The sequence below is a fragment of the Podarcis muralis genome, chromosome 8 (assembly GCF_964188315.1).
Source record: "Podarcis muralis chromosome 8, rPodMur119.hap1.1, whole genome shotgun sequence".
NCBI classification, from domain to species: domain Eukaryota; kingdom Metazoa; phylum Chordata; class Lepidosauria; order Squamata; family Lacertidae; genus Podarcis; species Podarcis muralis.
In genome coordinates, this window is record NC_135662.1 from 38,426,289 (window position 1) to 38,448,457 (window position 22,169).

The window sequence follows — 22,169 nt, forward strand, 5'->3', positions numbered from 1 at the left end:
TGAAGGCTGGCGGTGGGAAGAAAAGCCCTTCTTCCCACCTCCCGCCCCGCAAGCTCCGGGGACAGGAGGGCTTTGCTGCCGACTGCCAGCATTTTAAAAGCCCCTGCTGTCCCGGGGCGATTTTAAAATGCTGGCGGGCGGGAGAGAAGTCTCCGCTGCCCCGAGGAGATTTTAAAATGCTGGGGGTCGGCAGCGAACGCTTCGCTCCCGCCCCCCAGCATTTTAAGATCGCCCGGGGCAGCGGAGAAGTCTCCGCTGTCCCGGGAAGGCAGGCGGGGGGAGCAAAGACTTTTGCCCCCGCCTGCCTCCAGAAGAGGTCCAGGACCTCGTTCCGATGCCCGGCGGCGGGGGGAGAGGTTCCCGCCCCACTGCCCGGCATCGGGACATCGTTCTGATGCCCGGCGGCGGGGTGCGAGGTTCCCGCCCCACTGCCCCGCTTCGGAGCAGCGTTCCGAAGCGGGGCGGCTGGGGCAGGTGTTCCCGCCCCCCGCCCCGCTTCGGAGCAGCGTTCCGAAGCGGGGCAGCTGGGGCAGGTGTTCCCGCCCCCCCGCCCCGCTTCGGAGCAGCGTTCCGAAGCGGGGCGGCTGGGGCAGGTGTTCCCGCCCCCCCGCCCCGCTTCGGAGCACCGGGAGAAGCGATCTCCCTGCAGCCCCTTGCTTCAAAAGAGGTCCGGGGGCAGCGGGGAAGAAGCACTGCGCTTCCCGCTGCCCCCGGACCTCTTTTGAAGCAAGGGGCTGCGGGGAGATCGCTTCTCCCCGCAAAGCCTTGCTTCAAAAGAGGTCCCGGGGCAGCGCGAAGCGCTTCCCGCTGTCCCCGGACCTCTTTTGAAGCAAGGGGCGGTGGGGAGAAGCGATCTCGGGCGCCGCGGCGCGCAGGCACACTGCTCGCTCCTCTTTCCGCGCAGGCGCCTTCTCTCGCTCTTTCGCCTCCTTTTCTTTCTCTCTCGATGGTCCGCCTACAAAGGAGCGAGGGAGGCGCCCGCCATGTTTGGATTTGCATCCAGCAGGAGATGCCGCCGCCGCCCCGCCTCTCCCGCCTCCCTTCCACGGCACACCAGGCAAGGTCTCACGGCACACCAGTGTGCCGCGGAACACCGGTTGGGAAACACTGCTATACTGTATTGTTTTAATTAGTGTTTTTATGGAGCAGTCAAGTAATTTCGTTGTCCCCGAGAGGGGGCAATGACAATAAAGATATTATTATTATTATTATTATTATTATTATTATTATTATTACTTCAGGGTGAACGGCGGGCAACAAATTACATTGTTAACAATAATGATAATAAGGGGATTTATGCATTTGCCTTGGCAGCGTTGTTTTAGATTTCCCTTTTCCCTTTTTAGATTAGTACTAAATAAGATGTGAGCTACAACAGCCTCTGCAGCTGCCTTTCTTGTTTGGAAGCAGCCATACGACGTCCTCCCTTCCCTCTGGGCAAGACGGGAGATTGGCGTTTGTTTTTTTTAAAGGCTTCCGACGCGCAGCCGCAAACCCTCTATCCAGTCGCCGTTACGCGCCCCTCTGCCCTTTCTTTTCTCTATGGCGCATTTCCCGGAAGCCGCCTCCTCTGACTTGTTCAGGCACCTGTCCGCCTACTCAATGGGTCCGGGTGGAGCAATGGCCCTAAGCTGAGCGAAGAGCACGCTGTCCTCATTTGGTGCGTCCTCGCTCGGGACAATGGGATAGCGGTGAAGTTCTATCTGCCAGGAGTGGCCGCTTGCCATACCGCCCCTTTGGGGGCGGCAGGAGAGGAAGAAAAGGCCGAGCTTTGTCGCCGAGTGAAGCGTCTCTGCAGCTGCCGCCGCCGCCGCCTCATCCTCCCTCTCCGAGACAGGTGAGGCCCGTCTTCCCTTCCTCCTCGTTAGGATGCAACAAGGTGTCTCTTCGGGCGGGGAAGAGAGTTGACAGAGGGAGGGCAGCCATTCCTGGCTCCTTTCTCGCCTTCCCCTCCACCCCCTTTACATGGGCAGCCTTTTCTGTTGTTTTTCTCCCCAACTTCTCTCAGGACTTCCCATCTCCGTACCGGTTTTGGCGCTCTCTCACTGATTCTGACTTGAGTCCTTGCATTGTGGCGCGGGCGCCGTTAATATTTCCTGTGCTTTACGAATGTTGCAGGGATTCTGCAATTCTTACAACACCATGTCAGGTAGATATTGCAGGTGTGCAGCTGGGAAAGCGCGGCTCCCATTTGCTGGAAGCCACCCAGAGAATTTATAGGAGAGACAAGATTGGAGCTGGTCTTTCCTGATTTGTAACTGTTTATCAATTCAGCTATCGGTCATCAATTTGCAGAAGTGTTTCCCTGTGCACTGAGTTGCTGTTGTGTGTGCACTTGAGCATTTGTTTTTAAATGTTTTGTGGGAGTGCCTTTTTTGTGGGATATTCACTTGTCTGCTTGCTCTTTATTGCTGAAAGAAAGACTTTGAACCATGATGAGTGCCCCCCCCCCCAAGCACCAATAGCTCTTTTTGAAAAACAGGTGGTTATTTCATCAAAAAGACATTTGTGGCCCCATCTCTGTCAGGTACACAGATCTAGTCAATGTATCCCAGTAAACCCATGTGAATTAAACGAATGAAGATGATCACTGAAGCCTTTTTAAAACGGAGCAGGTTTCCATCATAGAACTCAGTTTGCTGCTCTTGTCTTTGTCACTGCAGAGGATGATGCTGGGACACAGCAAGAGAACCCAAGAAAGCCATACATAAATTGTTGTTGTTGTTTATTAGATATATATATACTTCCCTTCATCAAAAGATCTCAGGGAGGTTCACAAGATAAAGTCTGGAACAAAGTCCCTCCTGTACAAAGAAAGCTATCTTAGATGGGCTTTGGATTTTACAACATTGAAAGCCTGTTTTCTACTATTGTAAAAGTGCTACATGGGAGATAAGAATCTGTTGCCATACGTTGCACTTCATAGACTTTAAGAAGCAGAGGGTAGACAAGTATTACAGGTTCCCTCGTTGCTTCACTCCCAAACTTGATTGTTGTGTTTACTTGGCAATGACAGCAGTCTGTATTCAACTTAAGAGTACAGTATTCTGGTCTTTAGTGAAAATTGTCTGGAAATTCAAACTGACAGTTCCAAACACTTCTTTATAATATACTATACAGATCTTTATATACTTTAAAAAACTTGTTTTGTTTTCTTTTTAAACAGAATATGATAGGCCGAAATGAATCCTGTGGTGCAGAGCAGATGCCCATGTCTTACTTGACTTGCCTGCTTTACATACTGGAAGGATGGACTGGAGTCGAACACTTGGACGAATATCTGAGTTACCTGGTCTACCTCACATGGCTCTTTGCACCATTGCTTGTAGCATTTTTACTTCCTGCACTCATCCTCATTCTTGTATATGTCAGCATTTTTATTCTTCATATTTACAAGTTACGGACACACCTAAAAGAGGTTTATTCAAATGATTTTTGGGATGGTGCAAGACTAGCAGTGTTAACTTTGTGGTATGTTCATGGAAGAATATGGAATGGTAAGTACATTTTTCTTATGTAGATGATATAAGCTAAATAGGCTTCAAGTATAAGGATACAAAATCCTATACTTGTTTTCAGAAGAACTTTCCCAAGCATTTTTTTCAGTAGCACTGCATAAACTACTTTGTTATTACAGTTTCAGAGTATTTTTTATTCCACTTCCTAATCAATCACATTCCTATATTCAGAATGTGTATGCATTGTAAAAAAAATTGTTTGATTAAAGAGGAATTATTCCACTGTAGAAGGTAGCTTTATATTTTACATTCACGTATGTTTGAGGGAGGCAAATGATAATAAGGTTTATGTTAAAGGAGCTCTTTCTGAGTTGTTCGTTGCTAACTAGTTGCACCATATATTTCCCAACCTCACTGGAGTGCAAGGTGGACTTTCTGGAGATCGTAAAAAGAAGCAAAAAAACAAAATCATTTTGATTTTGCACCATCTATTACCCAGATGTGTGTTTGTGCACACACCTCTTTGATGAGGAATGCATGGTGTGTGCATAGGAATGCATAGGCCTTTTCCTACAGGAAAGTGGAATTCTGTTGTGATTCATTCCTTTTAAGCAAGAACTGCACCAGTCTAAGAGGGTACATGAGATTCTCAAGACAATATAACAATAAACTCTTTAGCTTGTTCACTATAAATCTTGGACTACAAGGCTTTTTAGACAAGCTTCTTGTTAGGGAGAAGTCTTGTAGAATAGACAATAATGGGGATGCATCAGTGGTTTCCTTCCTTCTTCCCAGCTGCCAGAAATCAAGGTGTTCCTGTGAACTTTCAAAGAAAACAGGAACTTCACGTAATGAACTCTGTCTACTTTTCTTCTGCTTCAGACTACCTTAACTATCGTTTCCCAGTCTGGTATGTCATACTTATTGTCTGTTACTTTCCTGTGCTGTACAGACACTAATATTTAGCAACTGTATTCAGGTGACGTAGTTTGTCCTTGAAAGACAGATTTAGTCTGAGTGAATATTTAAATATATTTTGAATTTATATGCCCAATGATGTGAGGTTAATTTTTTTAAATAAGTAAATCGGATTTTTTACAAAAGGTTCTAAAAGATACCTGAAAGTCAATAATGAAACAATTAAAGGCTTTCTAGGCATGGTTGCTAGACTTCTTCCATTCTTTTTGCTTGAATAATGTATGCTAATTGTAGCAAGTATATTTTAGAAGAAAATGAATAGCATGAGATTGCCTCTGAGTCTGACTAATGGAATTGGTGGCAAAGTATAGTCAGAAGTCTCTTTGCTTGAAAAACTACATGATGACCAGGAAAACCAGTTACGTTGTTTCAAGCCTGCAATACTATGTCTACTCATTCCCATTCAAGTCCCATTCAATTCAGTGGGGCTTTACTCCTAGACAAATGGGGTTCCAACCTCAGTCAGTATTTCTGCTCCTTCCCCTGCAAATGATAATGAATAGCTTCACACTTATTTCTGTTCAAAACCTAAGCAGCCTAATTAATCCTTCAAATATCCCATAGCTCAGGGGAGGACAGACTTCAGGCTTGTGGGATTTACATTTTTTTCTATTAAAACCCGAAGATCTATTAACCAGAGCCAGGTGCAAACAGACACAAGTACTTAGAATTAATAAATTCTGAACCCAGTGACTTTGAGCATCAGAACAAAACTGAACTCTTCAGTCCCTCCACACATTGATGCATCACTTTCTGCTTCATTTCAGCACTATACAGTAATGTGGGTGTGGGAGTCATTGCTAAACAATTGGGGATTTGGGAATCCTTGCCAATCTACTTAAATTCCCCAGAAATCTGCTGGTAGATTTTGCTCCACAGTGTCCATCAATGTCCTAGCCTAGCCTAACCTGTCATATGGAGGGAAATAGTTAAATAAAGGAAAGTATGCAATTAGGGCAGGAAAGAGGAACCTGTGGCCCTCCAGCTGTGGTTGTACTTGCAACTTCTCTAAGCCCCAGCCAGCATGGGCTGTGGGTGTGAATCATGGGGGTTGTAGTTAACATTTGAAGAGCCTGAGCTTTTCTGTCCATGACATAGGCCATGATATAGAAATCTTCTGTATTTCTGTTCAAGCCAGCAAAACCTCTTAGCCACAAACGCTGTGACCCAAATTCTAAAAAGTTGGTTATTCAGGATTAGAGTGGCAAACTGCAAGAACCACCCACATGTGTTGCCTCTTGATTCACAGGAATCTTTGATTGTCCTTGAATCTTCCTGCCACAATTGACATACTCTCCTGCCACACCAGTGTGGCAAGCCACACCGTTTGAGAACCACTGACTTAAACCATCGGTCTAATAAGGCACATATATATGCTTTTGCCAATATATGTCATTCTCTTCCCCCATCCCAAGCTTCACTCTTTCCAGAGGAAAGAGTACAGAAAAACTAGTGGGGAAGATGGAAGAATGGCTGTGGAAAGTCCAACAAGTTCAGCAAGTGTGTAATTATAGCAATTATCCACATTCATTTAGGGAAGTGGGGAGAAGCCCTCTTTATGGGAAAAGGTATTTTACAACTTTTAAGAATTAGAATGAAAATAATTAATGGACTGAGTAAAGGTAAAGGGACCCCTGACCATTAGGTCCAGTTGTGACTGACTCTGGGGTTGCGGTGCTCACCTCGCTTTATTGGCTGAGGGAGCTGGCGTACAGCTTCCGGATCATGTGGCCAGCATGTCTAAGCCGCTTCTGGCGAACCAGAGCAGCGCACGGAAACACCGTTTACCTTCCCACTGGAGCGGTACCTATTTATCTACTTGCACTTTGATGTGCTTTTGAACTGCTAGGTGGGCAGGAGCAGGGGCCGAGTAACAGGAGCTCATCCTGTCACAGGGATTCGAACCACCGACCTGATAGGCAAATCCTAGGCTCTGTGGTTTAACCCACAGCGCCACCCGCGTCCCTGTAATGGACTGATATATACAAATATTAAGTTGTGTATTATGAGGCAAATGCTGTAACAAATTCAGTCTGCTTCTGTTCTTAACCTGATAGTCCCCAGTAAATGGCTGGCATAGGACAAAGGTAGCTAATCACTTTAAACCCAAGGAATGCATTCAGTTTTGACCAACCTGCTTGAGGGTTTGATGCCAGAGAAGAGAAAAAGAAATTCATGTTGACCTGCATGCACTGCACTGCACTGCACTGCACTTGTTCACCAATGAATCTCTGTCTCTGGCACACACCACAATCATGCACATACAGGGATCCTTTCTTTTTCTTCCCCTGTGCAACTCTTCATTAAATCTACAGGTGACAGCACCCTTTGTCTTTATCCTCAGTGCAACTTAATGGCAACAGCAATCTCTCTATTAACTTGACTGGAGAAGGGAAAAGGCCCTTGGTGGGCCATGTGAGGCTGTCTTGTGGGTCTGATCTGGTCCATAGTTCATAGATTCGTCACCACTGCCACAGGCTACAATAGTATACCTTAACACAACTTACTGTCAGTGTACCATAAGAGCAGTGCTAGGAAATATTTGTTGTGCTAGATGCTTACATGTTTTATGCTGGTGCTTAGCAATGTGAAATATTATTTTGCCGAATATGACCACCTCTTTTATTTATGTATCTCTATGGTCTCCCTTATTCCTGAGTTCAGATCTTTGTAGTTGTATACAACCTAGATAGCATCAGTTTTATAGACCCTTATTCATCTCCCTTTTCACCTGACCACTGATACTGTGTTAGTGGCACAGGTTCATGAACCTGAAAGTCAATAGGAACAACAATTAGGACATGCAACAAAAAGTTGCAGTGTATCCTTGCCCCCCCCCCCCAATAACAGGGTTGTTCTCTCTGGGCGCTATAAGGTGTAAGTGCTTAAGCAAGCCAGTTCAAGCGCTTAAGCAAGCCTGTCATTTCATATGAAGCTAACTTTGGTAACAGGTTGTGCTTCTCTGGCAATTCATTATCCAAATTTAAAAAGCATACTTAGTTTTTAATACAGCACAGGACCAACTGTTGTAAAGTAGTTGTACAATACCCACTGGATGAAGCAGAGCCTTTAGCAAAGTGTAATGGAAGAGTGGTTTGGCCAGGATTCTTCAGGAAAACTTGGAAAGGAATGGGGTTGAGACAGCTACCCAAGGCAGATCCCAGAATAAAATGACATTGCCAAACCAAAAGTGAAAAACTAGGTTTAGAAAACCCGAATTTACAGTGGGTGGGCATGATGTAACCACAAGTTTTTGATGTTGAAAATTATTGCAAAGACATGTTCTTTCTTGACAAAGAATGAAATTTATGATATTTTATTGCTTGTAATGAAAATTTTATGTATTTTGGACATCATGGGGGGAAATGGCTACTGGGTAGCCATTTCGTACAACTTTCCTACAATCCATAGCTGTAATAGAAAAAAATTAATGAAACAAAGTTGTATATCTTAAAAATTAAAATAATATTGGTTATTATAGGTTCTTTTTGAAAGTGCAGACTTGTTTTAATTTTGGGATATTTGAATTTGAAGTTATTACAGCTATGGATTTTCTAAACCTAGTTTTTCCACCCAAAAATCTAGGCTACAAGTGTGTTTATTTTTTAAAAAATAGGCATTTATAAAATCTTTTGAGTGCTGGTGTATTTTTTTCTTAAATCGTCATCATTTTATTGAGCTCTGTGTAAAATTTCAATCTGATCCTTGTTTATGGAGAAGAAGAAGAAATGTACACAAGGGTATCTTGTGCTGAGGGTCTCAAAAGGGACAGACAATGCAGATTTAACAAAACTTCGAAGTACTATAAAATTAAAACCGTTTGAGATGGAGGGAAAAATTTAAGCGGGTTTCAAATTTCATCAACATCCGAGATGGAGGGTGACATGACCTCATTGAAATGACATGGAATAACCCTTTCCTTAAACTCAGGTTGATGACGGTTCTTGGATATTCTTAAGCATTTCTATTTGGCTAAATAGTCAGGTGTTCCCATGAATTTATCTTTACCTGTCTTGCAGCCCAGGGCTGGTCCAGCCATTAAGCAGAGTGAGACTGCTGCCTCAGGCAGCAGAAGCCCCCAAGGCTGTGTCCTTATGGGCACCCCTTCTGCCCCACTGCCTCCACCGCTGCCATTTACACTGATTTCCAGCGAGATTTTTTCTTCAAATTGGCACCATTGCTGGAGGCTCCAGGATGGCACTTCCTGTTTCTCCTTAAGCGAGTAAAATGGCACACTCCACCCCTGTTGCAACCTACCTATTTGATGAAACATAATTATAATTAGATTATGAAACAATGAACTGAAGGTTGGGAAGTTCCCCTTTTCAGATCTTGCCTCAGGTGACTTGGTAAACAATTTTGAGTATAGCACAATAAGCAGAGAAAAAATTCTAAATATTTTACCCTACCTTGCCTTAACCTGAAATGATTTTATTCCATTCTTTCTAAAGGAGCACAGACCTGTACACTATATTTAAAAACTTATAAATGATCAACATGGAAAGGCAGTGAAATAGCAGAACTACTAAATTCCATAGCCCGTTTATGGCCCAAATCCCCAGGTGAACATTTAAAAAATTGGTATCTGAATAGTGACAGTGTGGGGGACAACCACATTTCCTTTGGGAGGGAGTTCCATGTTCAGGGTGCTGCCACTGAGAAGGCCACTGCCTTAGACCACTACCAATAAGCCAGGCCACTAGTTGGATCTTGGAACACAGGCCTGTAGGTATTGGGAGAGCACTCATTTAAGTACTTTGATCCTAAGTCATCTGGGGCTTTGTACACCAGTACCAACACATTAAAATAGGCCCAGTAGCATGCAGTCAGCCAGTGCAGAGTTCTGAGGATTGGAATCACTTGAATCCCATCCGGCTGCCCCTTTTAGGAGCCTGGCAACCACATTTTGCACTAACTGCATCTTCCAGACTATAGTTAAGAGTAGCCCCACATAGAGTGCATTGCAGTAACAAGTCATGAGGTTATCGGAGCGTGGATTGCTGAGACCTGCTGTCCAAGTCCATGAATTGCTATAGCTGGTGAGGAGTAACTATTCCCACTGAGGCTACTTGTACTTCCAGTGACAGCTTTGAAATCTTGGAGAGCTCCCAAACCATGTACCTTTTTTCAGGTACAGTGCAACCCCATTCAGAACTGTCTCTCCAATTCTTGGACTTGGAAACTCTAAATGTGAGCAGGTGGTTCTTAAAGATTAGCGTCTACAGCTCCAGGTCCTCTTTGCAACAGCAACAACAAAGGTGGTTATTCCCCCACTTTGCAGGTGTTTTCAAGAAGAGGGTGTGCCCATGAAGTAGTCAGTGAAATCTTTTGAGTCAAATGGGACAGATTCCTTATCAACAGAAGAATTCCTTTTGAAGGTAGTGTAATGTTGTAAGCGGATTTTCTCCACAGATTTTCATATATGTGCTTTCATGGGGTGGAGCCAATTGTATTGGAATGATCCGATATGTTTTCAATTGCCCACTCTACTTGCAGAAAATGTTTCTCAGGAGCAAGGCAGAGATGGAATGAGATTCTTAATATTTGATAATGGAACAGCAGCAATGATCTGAAAAGGACAAAAGCCATTGCAATTTTGGCAGGACACTATAATTCCTCTACAGAACAGGAATGTTTTCTTTGGAGATGGACTTTATTGATACTGACTGCATTTATCAAAGAGTGCACAAGTATGTTGAAGAGTAACTAAACAAGATTATGAGATTTAGCATATGCTGGTGGAGAAACTGAGATGAACCCCCGATGGTTACCTTTGTGCCCCAAGGTAACCATATAACCCAGATTAGAAGCTCTTACTATTTTTCATTGACAGAAGCTAGTCTAATACAAGATATCATTTTTAAGAGCAATTCAACTTCTGTCTAAAGTAACAAAAGAGAAGTCAGCAGTTACCTAACTGGCAGACAAGTCAGTCATTTATGAGGGCATTAAAAAGTAGTTCAAAAGAGGCTTTCTTTCCAGGAAAGTACTCAATCCTTCATATTGAATGTCCAGTTGTGATGTGGCATTTGCTTGCCTGTCATTTGCCACTGTAGTTCTGGTGCTTCTTTGAGTAAGCTTTTGCAATGCAAAGTTCATATCAAATGTTAACCTTCCCTTCTCTTCTTAACAGGTTATGAGGTGCACGGCCTAGAAAAAATACCTGATGGACCAGCCCTATTTATTTTTTATCACGGAGCAACACCTATAGACTTTTTCTATTTCGTTTCTGTTCTTCTTACTAAGAAGAAAAAATTCATCCATGTAGTTGCTGATCACTTCGTCTTTTCATTACCAGGTAAAAACTGTGAAATGTGATTATGATGCTTGTAGATCAGTTAAGAGTACTAACTGGACATCTGAAGACACGTGTTATGGACAGGGTTTATTTGTTTGTGTACACAGGTGCATTCATACATAAATTCAGTGAGCAAATATGCAGTTTGTAGAGTTTTAGAACAACTCAAAATGCAGAAATGAACACTGGCTGTGTTTGTATGTAGTTTTGTTTCTCTCCCCCCCCCCCCCACATTTATATCCTACCTTTCTTCCACCATGGAGCCCAAGATGGTATACAAATGATTCCCAGGCAGTTCTGCATTGAGATTCTGACCAGGCCTTGGCCCTGCTTACCTGTAGCAATGTGGTAGCTCCATGTGACTTCAGATCGCAGACCTGGGATCCATAGCTTACCATGACACATGAACACACTCACTGAGAATGTTCTTAAATTGTGGCTTCTGCATTGCAGATTTGAAATTTGACTTACTTTATTATGATTTGCTTACTGGACTGAGTTCTGTCTTCAGTGGTGAAAATCGGTAACAATGATCTGAAAAGGGATTGACTGTACCTTTTCTAGTTGTAGCCCTTTGAAGATGGAAACAGTATCTTTCATGACTTTTAAAAATATATCCTATATTAAAAACTAAATAACCATTCCTGAGGAACGGTTAGAAAATAAGGTGTTTCTTATTCACAGTTGCAGCTCCATACAGATGTAACACTTAACAATGGTTAGCATTTGCCATAGTTGTTTCCTTTACCCTTTGCTAAAATTCCCAAATGTGCCATGAAATATATCTTGCTGTGCTAAGCCATTACCCTTCGGTGAGAGTGGTGTAGAAAGACACTGTTAAACTAAATAAAATTTAATGTGACCAAATGGAAAGGTCACTTGCCAAATTATTAATTGTACCGAGAATTCTGTCTGATCACACCAAACTCCATGAAGCTTTTAAATTTATAGTCTATAAAACAATTCACAAGTTTTATGAAATAGAATGTGTCTTCAAAACACTAACTTTTCTAGAGTGATAATAGTAATGGTTTGTTGTTTCTGTATTAGTACCATGTAAGCCCTGCAGCACTAAGCTTGAATTGGCCCAAATGCACCTGATATGTGGAAATTAGGTAACAAACTTTGTCCTAGAGAAAAATGATGAGTCAGTAGTTGCTTAAAATTATCACTAGTTTTTGTTTTGAAAGTAAATGTTTTGATTAAGCCCAATATTGATGCAGGAGGATGTGAACAAGAGGTGGGTGCTGGACTGCATTTAGGGGTATAAAATCCAATTCTTTCATGGTTTTGTTCAATTTTCCATTTTTCTTTTTTGCCTACTGTTTATTCCAGATTTCTCTCATGAGCTATTTGTTTCTTAACTCTTTGCAGGTTTCAAAATCGTAGTTGATGTGTTTCGTACTTTGCCTGGATCACAGGAGGAATGTATAAAAGCATTAAAGAGCGGACGCTCATTGGCCATTTCACCAGGAGGAGTTCGGGAAGCCCTGTTTGCTAATGAATACTACCCCATACTATGGGGAAATCGTAAAGGATTTGCTCAAGTGGCTATTGATGCAAAAGTGGTGAGTGTTTTCTGAGCATAAATGCAATATAACTTCAGGCATCTTAACCAAACCAGCACTATCAGTGTTGGAATCTTTCTATATGTAAAATCAACAAAGTAAAGACAGATGATTTGCTTGCTCATGTTCTTCATCCAGAGAGAACTACAAGAAGCAGAGACAAGCAAGCAGAAATTGAAACAAAATGGATGCACTTAATGGCTCTTCAAAAAATGTTTGTATGGAAGCCCACCACATACACTGAGAATCTATACAAATAATGTTTCCATTTATCCAAGTTGATCAGATCTTACATATTCCAAAGTAGTTGTATAAATGGTAAAGTATTGTGTTAGTGCTCTGGTTCTTCTGTGTAACACTGTAGTGTATGCCAACAAAACCATCAATTTCCTGGAAATTACAGAACATCAAATAAAGTCCTGAATTGTTCCTCCTGTCTTATCTTTTGAATGGCCATCTAGACTAATGTGAATAAATGAATGTGTTATATGCAAGGCTATTACTGAAGATTTCTTGATAGGTTATGTTGCTTTCAGATGTTTCGTCTGATTGACTGTCATACAGTCTGATGGCTTGATCCATCTTTTTTTGGAGGGGGGCTGTTCTGGTACAAAAAAAGGCTTTAATTGTATCAGTCTTTTCATTCTGAGAATTAATTTCATTTGCCCTTAATTGTTTTAAATAAATAGAAGGCAAAGTCTGCTTTTTCAAATTGCATTCAGGATGAAATTAATGATCTTATGGACATAATAATGTTTTTTAACAGGAACAGCTCACATAGAATGCTGAGAATTACTGTATTTTTTGCTCTATAAGACACACTTTCCCCCCTCCAAAAATTAAGGGGAAATGCAGGGTCCATGGCTTCAGCGAAAGCAAACGCAAAGCCAGGAGAGCAAGAGGGATCGGTGCGCACCGATCCCTCTTGCTCTCCTGGCTTCACTTCGCTGGAGAGGCGCTGCGCAGCTTTCCCTCTCTGCGCAGCGCCCCTTCAGCAAAGGGGGATGAGAAATGGAAGGGGTTCCGTTTCTCCTGCCGCTTCGCTGAAGGGGCACTGCGCAGAGAGGGATATATATTTTTTTCTTGTTCTCCCCCTCTAAAACTAGGTGCGTCTTATGGTCTGGTGCGTCCTATAGAGCGAAGTGATAAGATATTGATTGTGATCCTATATACCTTAATTATTAGCATTCCAATTGTTTCTGTTAGAATATGCGGCTATGAAACACAAGCATTTGGGTGAAATAGATTATTGTTCTGGTTGTGAGTAGAGTGGTTTGGTTTTCCTTTGAAAATGCAGATTTACCTTGTGGGTTTTTCTTACTCCAAAACAAATTCTTTCTCTACAGAATCACATTCTAAGTTTATAGGTGTAATAATAGGGGATTCATATTATGCTGTGGCTAAAAACTCAATTTTGTGATAGAGACCCAGGTTCAAATGCCCATTCCCATATGAATCTCATTGGGTAATCTGTTTCACTGGACAGCTGTGAAAAGAGTAAGTGGGAAAATTGCACTAAGCTCTTTGGAGCAAGCATAAGATACAAATGTAATTAATGAATGGTTTAGCATGGTTCTCTCGGCTTTCTACTCATTTAATTAATCCTATAATGATACAAAGTAATCGTTAGTGAGTAATCACTGAGGAATGCACTCTGTTATTTAGGATGCAACGCCTTGAGTGTGAGACAGAAATTGCTAACGCATGTCCTTCATCTTTACAGCCCATCATTCCCCTTTTCACACAAAATGTTCGGGAAAGCGTTCGAACATTTGGTGGAATAAGTAAGCAACTTCAGTTTTTTGGGTTTTTATATTATGCTTTCAGTTGTTACATTTATTGCTCTCCTGGTTGAACCTTTGGCTTGCTATCTTTGGTGCATATAGGGGTAAGATTTTCTTTCTTGAACAATGTGATTGACACTTTAATCATTAAGTGCTGTGAAGTGAATATGTATTTGTAATCCAAAACATCTGGAGGGATGAGGTTGCTTTATGCTAACTCAAGCTCTACAAATCCACAAGTGTCAGTTGTCCTTTTGGAATTATTAGCAAAGCTTTAATACCTAGATATATATTGTTCTGTGTAGCAAGGTGTTCCAGACTGGTTCCATTTTTTCTTAAATCTCCTATTACATTCCCCCCCCCCCATGCCTTTGATTCAATTTTGTAAAAAAGAGAGACAGAGAAAAAGTGTAATTCACAACCATTACAAAATATAGCAGAAGGCTTTGTTGCCTTTCTATCCCCTGATCCTTTTTGTTGCTTTCCTTTCTATTGTTCTCTGCCTCCACCCTATTCATGCTCAGTCCTCTCATATGTCTGCTTCTCAGCCTAGCCTTCAACCATCCTTTAGGCAGCCACCCTGCATCTGTTTATCCCATACTTTAGTTTCCATACTTCATAAGTCATCTTTCTGCTCTGCTTTCCCTGTGCCTGCTTCCTGCCTTCTCTTTTTCCTAGGCACTATACAAGAGGTTTTTCCCACCCCACCCCCCAAACCAGGCTCTTTAAAAAAATTAATGGAGGGTCACTATTGTAGTTGTTAAGTAAATCTTAAAATATTAGCTAATTGCATGTATAATCAAAGATAAAGAAGGCAGACTAAATTTCATTTAAGGGTCTTCCTAAAAGGGGTGGGGAATTTGCTGCAGTTCTCACACTTGTTTAGATATAAGTTCTGTCCCTCTTATGACAATAGCACATTGATTGACTATGGTCCTATGAAGACCTAAAGAAAGGCTAAGCAGAGAATCTACTGGTATTTATCACAGGACATGCTCCCTGTCTTATAACACAGGTATTTAAGAAAGCAGCAATATGTTTCTAGAACAATGACTCTTTCCTCCAGAGCAACTTTTGGAATCTCTTTCTTTTACTATGCTACACTAGGGAAGAGAGGTTATATAGGACCTAATCTTTTAAAATAGCTTCCCACCTTGCAATTTTAAGGCTTCATTCATACTTTATACTAAGCTATAGTCTTGGATTCCTGCACTTCTCTTTTTCTTCTCACAGTCATGCAGAAGAGGAGATCATAAGTTTTTGCTTCTGTTTTCAAGTAACTGTAGTTATTCAGTATGTTGAACCAAGAACTGTGGTTAGTGTTAACTATAGTTAAGGAAATGCAGTAGGATTCCCTAAACCAGAATTAATATCAACAATTTGTCCAGATTCAGATATTACTGGTTGGTGGGAAATGGAAGCAAAAGCTTGTGATTGGTGGTGGGGGTAACGTTACATGCAAACACAACCTACATCTTGGAGATATTTCAGCAATTACTTCTTCTCTCTCATGACTTCTGGCTTAGAATGCATAATCTGTGCAACTAGCTCAGGATTGGATATACCTGTACATATTCCAGAACTGTGTAGCTTTTAGCTTGCATCAGTAATTTATGAGGCATTACTGTATAAACATGACTTGAAAGCCATTGCCTCCAAGATACAGTGGTGCCTCGCAAGACGAAATTAATCCGTTCCGCGAGTCTCTTCGTCTTGTGGTTTTTTCGTCTTGCGAAGCACGGCTATTAGCGGCTTAGCGGCTATTAACGGCCTAGCGGCTTTAAGAAAAAGGAAACAAACTCACAAGAACTCGCAAGACGTTTCGTCTTGCGAAGCAAGCCCATAGGGAAATTCGTCTTGCGAAACGACTAAAAAAACGGAAAACCCTTTCGTCTAGCGAGTTTTTTGTCTTGCGAGGCATTCGTCTTGTGGGGCACCACTGTACCTTTAAAGAGTTGCATGATTTGGGCAACAGAACTTTATTTTACCTGCTATTCTCTTAAATATGTCTCCCCCCGCCTTCTTTTTAATGAACCAGAATTTCTTAGATGGGTGTATGAGAAGACTCGTTGGCCACTAGTCCCATTGTATGGAAACTTCCCTGTCAAACTACGCACATATATTGGAGATCCTATTCCATATGACCCAAATGTCACTGCTGCAGAACTGGCAGAAAATGTAAGTTTTTGTTTTCATAATGCTGAAGTAGCAAAGTTACTATCCTAATCCTAAATAATTGTAGTGTAATATTCTGAATATGTTCTGAATACAGTTATGGAAACATCCCAAAGAGCCATGGGATGAAGCTGATTAATTTCTTTGATTTTGGGGTGAACTGCCAAGATTGCCCAGCGGTATGCTAAATCAGTGGAGAACATTTTGGGAGGTTGTGATTTGAGAATGGGAATGGGAATGGGAAAAGGTGAATTTGACCTGCTGAGATAAAGATGCAAAGAACTAAAGAAACAAAAGAGTGCAAGGACAGTAGAATAAGGAATAATGAGAGATGGGAGAAGAGTTGCAAATATCTCCTTTTGAAGATAGACCTTACAAGCTTTAAAATACATTTGTTGAAACATATCCAACTTGATATTCTGGACTCACAGCCAGAAATTTCTCTTATTATCCATTCTTCGCCATGATGCTAGAGTGTATTGTGACTTCTCAGCTTCAGGTTTTTCTGGATGATTCAGTCTGGCATTAGGCTGGGTTAAGGAAGAGGACCAAGTTTACCTTGCCACACATATGGGATATTATTAGAGAACAAACATTAGACTTCTTGTGGGTTTCGTTGCATATTTTGGGTCTGGACACCATGTTAACTATTTAGCTTTGTTAACTATATGCTATAAATCATTGGATAGAAAGCATCAGAATTCTAACTTCAACCCACCTGACAGTTGCTAATACTTCGTACTCCATTTTCTGCATTTGCATCTCACACTTGTTTTGTAATTTTGAAATTAAACTGCTGGTATTTTGGGTATTATTGCTACTAAAAGGGCTAAATGCTGGTTTTAATTTTAATCTGTGACTCACTGAATGCTGTTACAATAATGAGCTATTTTCTTTTTCACCTTATAGGCAAAAAATGCAATACAATATTTAATAGACAAACATCAGAAAATACCAGGAAATGTATTTAGAGCATTGATGGAACGATTTGAAACACAGAAAAAAGAAGACTAGTGTCTTTTTGGGTTCACAAATAGTTGTAAAATATTTTTAAATTATGTTTATGATGTGATGTAATATTTGAGAAAAATGCTATTGTATTTTACTTTCTTTACAATTGTACAGTTTTACAGAAAAACAAGTTATTTCCCCAAAAGATCCTTGTTAAATCTGGAACTTGGGAATCTTACTCTTTAGGTACCAACACAAAAATCTGATATATTTTTAAAAGCACAATTGTAGCTTGGAATAAGCTATAAAATGGCTTTTTTGGTTTGTTGAAAATATGTGGAATTTCCATACAAATTTTATTTAAATTGATGATAACATTAGGATGTATTTGAACATTATAGCTGTGTCCATTTCATGTCGCATGTGGTGTAACAGAGATTCTCCAATCATGATAAAGTCCTTAATTATATTTATTAACATTTGTGAAATGAAGATGATGCTATTGCTGTCAAACTAAAACTGCAATAATATGCATGGGTACCTGGGAGTAAATCTCACTGAACTCAATGGAGGCTGGCTTCTGAGTATACACGCATAGGATTGCACTGTAAGGGTGCTTAGAAAAGGCCCTGTGGATGGTATAATTTTACCATTTGTAAGGAACATTTAACTTGCATTTGAAATCCCTAGAAATGCAAATTCCATCACAATTTGCTGGGCTGCAAAAGCGTTTATTTGGAATTCCATGAACTTGCATTGCTGAGTTTTGCCTCTTTGTAGAGGGAGAGTATTCCCTCTAATACGTCCCTTCAAAGGTTTTCTCTTTTTTCCATCTTTGGTGGTTGCTGAAGGTTTAGAATTTCCATAGACACTCTATAATAAGGAAAGCAAGCAGGATTAATAGTATGCAATTGCACAGTTCTTTAGCCCAAAAGAGCAGTAGTTGGATAGCCATACGCATCAGAAAAATTCCAAAACATGTCGAGTTTCAGCTCTTTAGAAGGATATGAATGCACTGAAAATTGTGTGGACCAGTGCTGTGCCAGATGGGAACTTAGCTAATTCACATAGCAGCCGCAGTTATCTCTCCCCATATATTATGAAAGCTAAGTGGTGGGGGTATAGATACTGCTCCATTTGTGATGGCAGTGTTGAAGCCACTGAGAGTTGTTGGGAGACTGGCTCCACATAGGGGCCTTAACATTTATTTCAAAAAAAAATTATGCACTGCTTCCGGGTTAAAAACACGCAGCTGGAAGTTGTTTACAAAAAAAATAAAACAAGCAAACAAAATAATTAACAGCAATGTAAAACTTCCAAAAAGGTAAAATAACAATAGACCAGAAACAGATTGGAAAAACCACCTGGCGCTCTTATGTAGAGAGTCTGCATTTTGGCACCAACTGCTGGCAGAAATATATGACAATACTGTGAAAGCCTGATAAATACCTTGCATGAAACCACGACCACACAAGCATTTTTCTGCCAAAATGGATACAGAGGCCCTGGATGCAAAATGATAGGTCAGCATGTTTATCCTTGGAATTGTATTCCAAGTTGGTCTGTAGTAAACTAGTAATATTTAATGCTTTAATTAGGTTGTTTTTTTTAAGTAAAATTTGGTGGCTTATTTAACCTGAAGAGAGCTGGTTTGTGCTCCATAAATTGATGAGTTATACTGTACTGAACTTTCAGTGATGTGACTTCTGTTTAAATACCCACCTTCAGGATTTAGTCATGCTGGCCACATGACCCGGAAGCTGTACGCCGGCTCCCTCGGCCAATAAAGCGGGATGAGCGCCGCAACCCCAGAGTCAGTCACAACTGGACCTAATGGTCAGGGGTCTTTTACCTTTACTTGAGTGGTAGCTTATTTCCTAAATTTATATGCTACTTTTAAACATTCCAGAATAACTTGCCATGCTCATTTGTACTTCTTAAAATTAATATTTATATATTTAGCTTATTTGTTATTTTGCAGAGTTTATCTTTATTTTGTAGGTTTAGCTTAAGTAAAACTACTTTAAAAATTGTCAGGAGCAAAGTCCAGCTGAAGATGCTGTAAAATAGACTTTTTCAGTATACTTGAATACTAATCTGCATTGATTTGGAATATGTGAAATTGAGCTTTACATTACTTTTCAGATTTTAATATGTGTAAATAGGGCCTCACCCAAAACTCTTCAGGATATCAATGTGCACTTCTTCTGGTCAGGGTAAGCCTTCCTGTTCAGTGAACATTTGAGCACTTATCTGCGCTTATCAGAAGATTGCTAGATTCAGGTTAGAATTGAGCTGCCAGAAAATTAAATTGGTTTGTTAAAATACATTTGTGGGCACTGATTTCTCTCTCAAATGCCTAAATAAATGGGATATGGTATGATTTTGCTTTTTAAAAATGGTCCCATGTCACAGTCTTGCAACAAATGTAAACCTGATGATAGTTAATACAAAGCTCAAGTGTGCTTCCTCAGTCCAGGGACCCAAACCTTTCTCTTCTGAGGCTTTTAGTGATTGTTTTTTTAATGGTGTTGGTACAGTTTCCCATTAACCAATTTTATTTATCCATCAAAAGTCATATTTATGTCCTTTCATGTGGCTTTCTGTTACTTTTTAGATTCTTGGGTTTCTTTATCTTTAGAAAACTGTTTTAAATATTTTAATTAGAAAAATGGCCTATAAACATACTAAATCAGTCATTTGGACATGTAAAAGAAATTTGAACATTTCAAAATAAACAAATGCAAAATACTAATATCTGAATAATTATGCAATTACATCCGAATCCGGTTTACTTTCTCTTGCATTAGAAAACAGTGGCAGCTTTAATGATAAGACAAATGATATTTTTAGAAACCTCTTTCTTTCTGTGATTGTAAGTTGTTTTAAACTGATCTTGACATTGTGTTTGAATTGCTGTAGCCAGTCCTGGGACCTTAGGGTGAAGGATGCGTAATAAATTTTAATACTATATGGAAAACAGCTCAGGTGGTTTCTGTTGACTTGATCAGATGTTATACTAGTGCAGTGCAAACATTCTCGTTATTTGTCCTTGCCCACAACTCCTTGCTGGAGTTCTGATATGTATAGAAAAGCTGTCACATGCAGCAGCTTCTTGACAACAGCGCAGGTTGTAGCCAAAAGTGATGGAAAGAGCCTGTATGTTATCTCAGAATGTATAACTGTATGAAGATATGTGTGCTCAAATGCACACATGGGTAGATGGTGCTCTTCAGTTCAGTAAAGTAAGCTGACACACAGGAGCAAAGGAATGCATCTGTAGATTGTCTCCATCCACTGAACTGAGAAAGCTCTTCAGGCAAGGACATTTTGTATGAGCATTGGGGTTTCCACTCCCTAAACACATTGCTGGCTTGGTTTAGAAGTCACTAATTCACAATCTGTTTTGCATGAAAGTGGTCCTGTTAAATTCTGGTGTGTGAGAGACAGAGAAGAGAGAGAACGATTGGGTGGTGGTGGCAAATATAACAGTAAGTTGTTTTTAAAAATAATGCAATCTTATGCTGAACTGCAATTGTTTGTGTTACAAACCTGAAAAAATGGTACTGGTACATTCCTTCGTTTTTAAAAAGTATTGAATTGAGTATCAAAGCAAAATGCAGTATAATTATTACGGTCAATTAACATATCTCAGTTAGTTTTTCCACATTCTGTTTTCTGCATATTTGTATGGTATTCTGTGAAGTTTTTTTTAAAAACTGCAGAATAAAGTTGAAATGGCAACTAGAACAAAAATCCTGTGTGTTTTTCTTAATGCTTATAGTTTTCTTGAATAATAAATAACAATAAATAACTGAATAAAATGAACTTTCAGCCAGTTTCAGATAAAGAAGCACAGATGTATATCACTACTAGAGTAGACAGAAACACCAATAATATACCCAGGCATATTGCAGACAACTAGCCTAGCAAGTGTTCAGTTGTGTTAAATGTATAACGATTTTGCAGGAAGGCAATTATCTACTGTTAGAGTTCCTCTCTTTTTAACGCTGAAAAGAAAGAATGTCTAGACAGTTTGTCAACTTCTGTCAGGAATGTGATAATCATTAGACTAATTAGTCTGAAAGCCAAATTAGGCATCAAATGTAGGATGGCATGGATAAGGTGAGGACAGCGTTCAAGAGTGTCTTCCTTTGCTTGTGCAGGGGAGCAGCACCAAGTTGACATATTCAGCTCTCTCCTTCAGAATCCAAGCCAATGGCATCTGTTATATTGGAGGGAGGGGGTGGGAAATAAGTCGTCTTACGGCATTTGAGGGCGTAAGGCTAGCTGCTACATTTTTAATGTTGGTTTGTTTCTCTATTGAAGATTTTTAATACCTCTAATTTGCATGCAATTTTAGCAATGTAATTATTTTATGTTATTTTGTTTTATTCTTTATGAACCTTTCAATTGTAAGCCAGCTTGAGAAGCCCTTTGATTTTGAAAGGCAACACACAAGTTGCAATAATAATAACTAATAGTAATAATAATAATAATAATAATTCTGCCTATTTACTGGATCTAGGATGGTAAATTAATCCCAGTTGCTGGGAATCATAGGGAAACGGTGCTTTCATGCTCATGTCCAGCTTGCAGGCATCCCACAGGCAACTAGTTGGCCACTCTGAGAACACTAGATGGGCCATTGGCCTGATCCAGCAGGTTTGCCTTATGTTTTTAACTTGGGTGCAAACACTGATGTCTTCATATGTACTGCAATTTCATACAGCAGAAGGTTATGTTCAAAAGTGCATTACAGTCAGTTGGCCCAAACAAAGAAGTACCGTATTTTTCGCTCTATAGGACGCACCGGACCATAGGAGGGGGAAAACGGGGGGGGGGGGATCTCTCCCTCTCTGTGCAGCGCCCCTTCAGCGAAGCAGCAGGAGAAACGGAGCCCCTTCCATTTCTCCCGCTTCGCTGAAGGGCCGCTGCGCAGAGAGGGAAAACTGTG

General features: G+C 40.6%; 2 protein-coding genes across 2 annotated transcripts in view; one reads left to right on the top strand and one right to left on the bottom strand.

The window, feature by feature from the left end:
* XKR4 (XK related 4) overlaps positions 1 to 22,169 on the bottom strand; it is a 354,573-nt gene that overhangs the window by 197,074 nt on the left and 135,330 nt on the right. The window lies entirely within an intron of this gene.
* Positions 1,563 to 20,965, top strand: LOC114600604 (DGAT1/2-independent enzyme synthesizing storage lipids-like). Its single transcript, XM_028736946.2, has 7 exons — positions 1,563 to 1,837; positions 3,167 to 3,497; positions 10,570 to 10,734; positions 12,109 to 12,302; positions 14,026 to 14,086; positions 16,125 to 16,264; positions 17,171 to 20,965. The coding sequence occupies exons 2-7, from the start codon at positions 3,170 to 3,172 to the stop codon at positions 17,273 to 17,275; spliced, it is 993 nt and encodes a 330-aa protein (XP_028592779.2). The 5' UTR covers positions 1,563 to 1,837; positions 3,167 to 3,169; the 3' UTR covers positions 17,276 to 20,965.

What these genes read in the sequence shown, in the direction of transcription:
- LOC114600604 (XM_028736946.2), top strand. Translation starts at nt 3,170, where the DNA reads ATGATAGGCCGAAATGAATCCTGTGGTGCAGAGCAGATGCCCATGTCT. An exon ending in TGGCTATTGATGCAAAAGTG is followed by an intron (nt 12,303 to 14,025) that starts GTGAGTGTTTTC and finishes TCATCTTTACAG; the next exon opens with CCCATCATTCCCCTTTTCAC. An exon ending in CTGCAGAACTGGCAGAAAAT is followed by an intron (nt 16,265 to 17,170) that starts GTAAGTTTTTGT and finishes TTCACCTTATAG; the next exon opens with GCAAAAAATGCAATACAATA.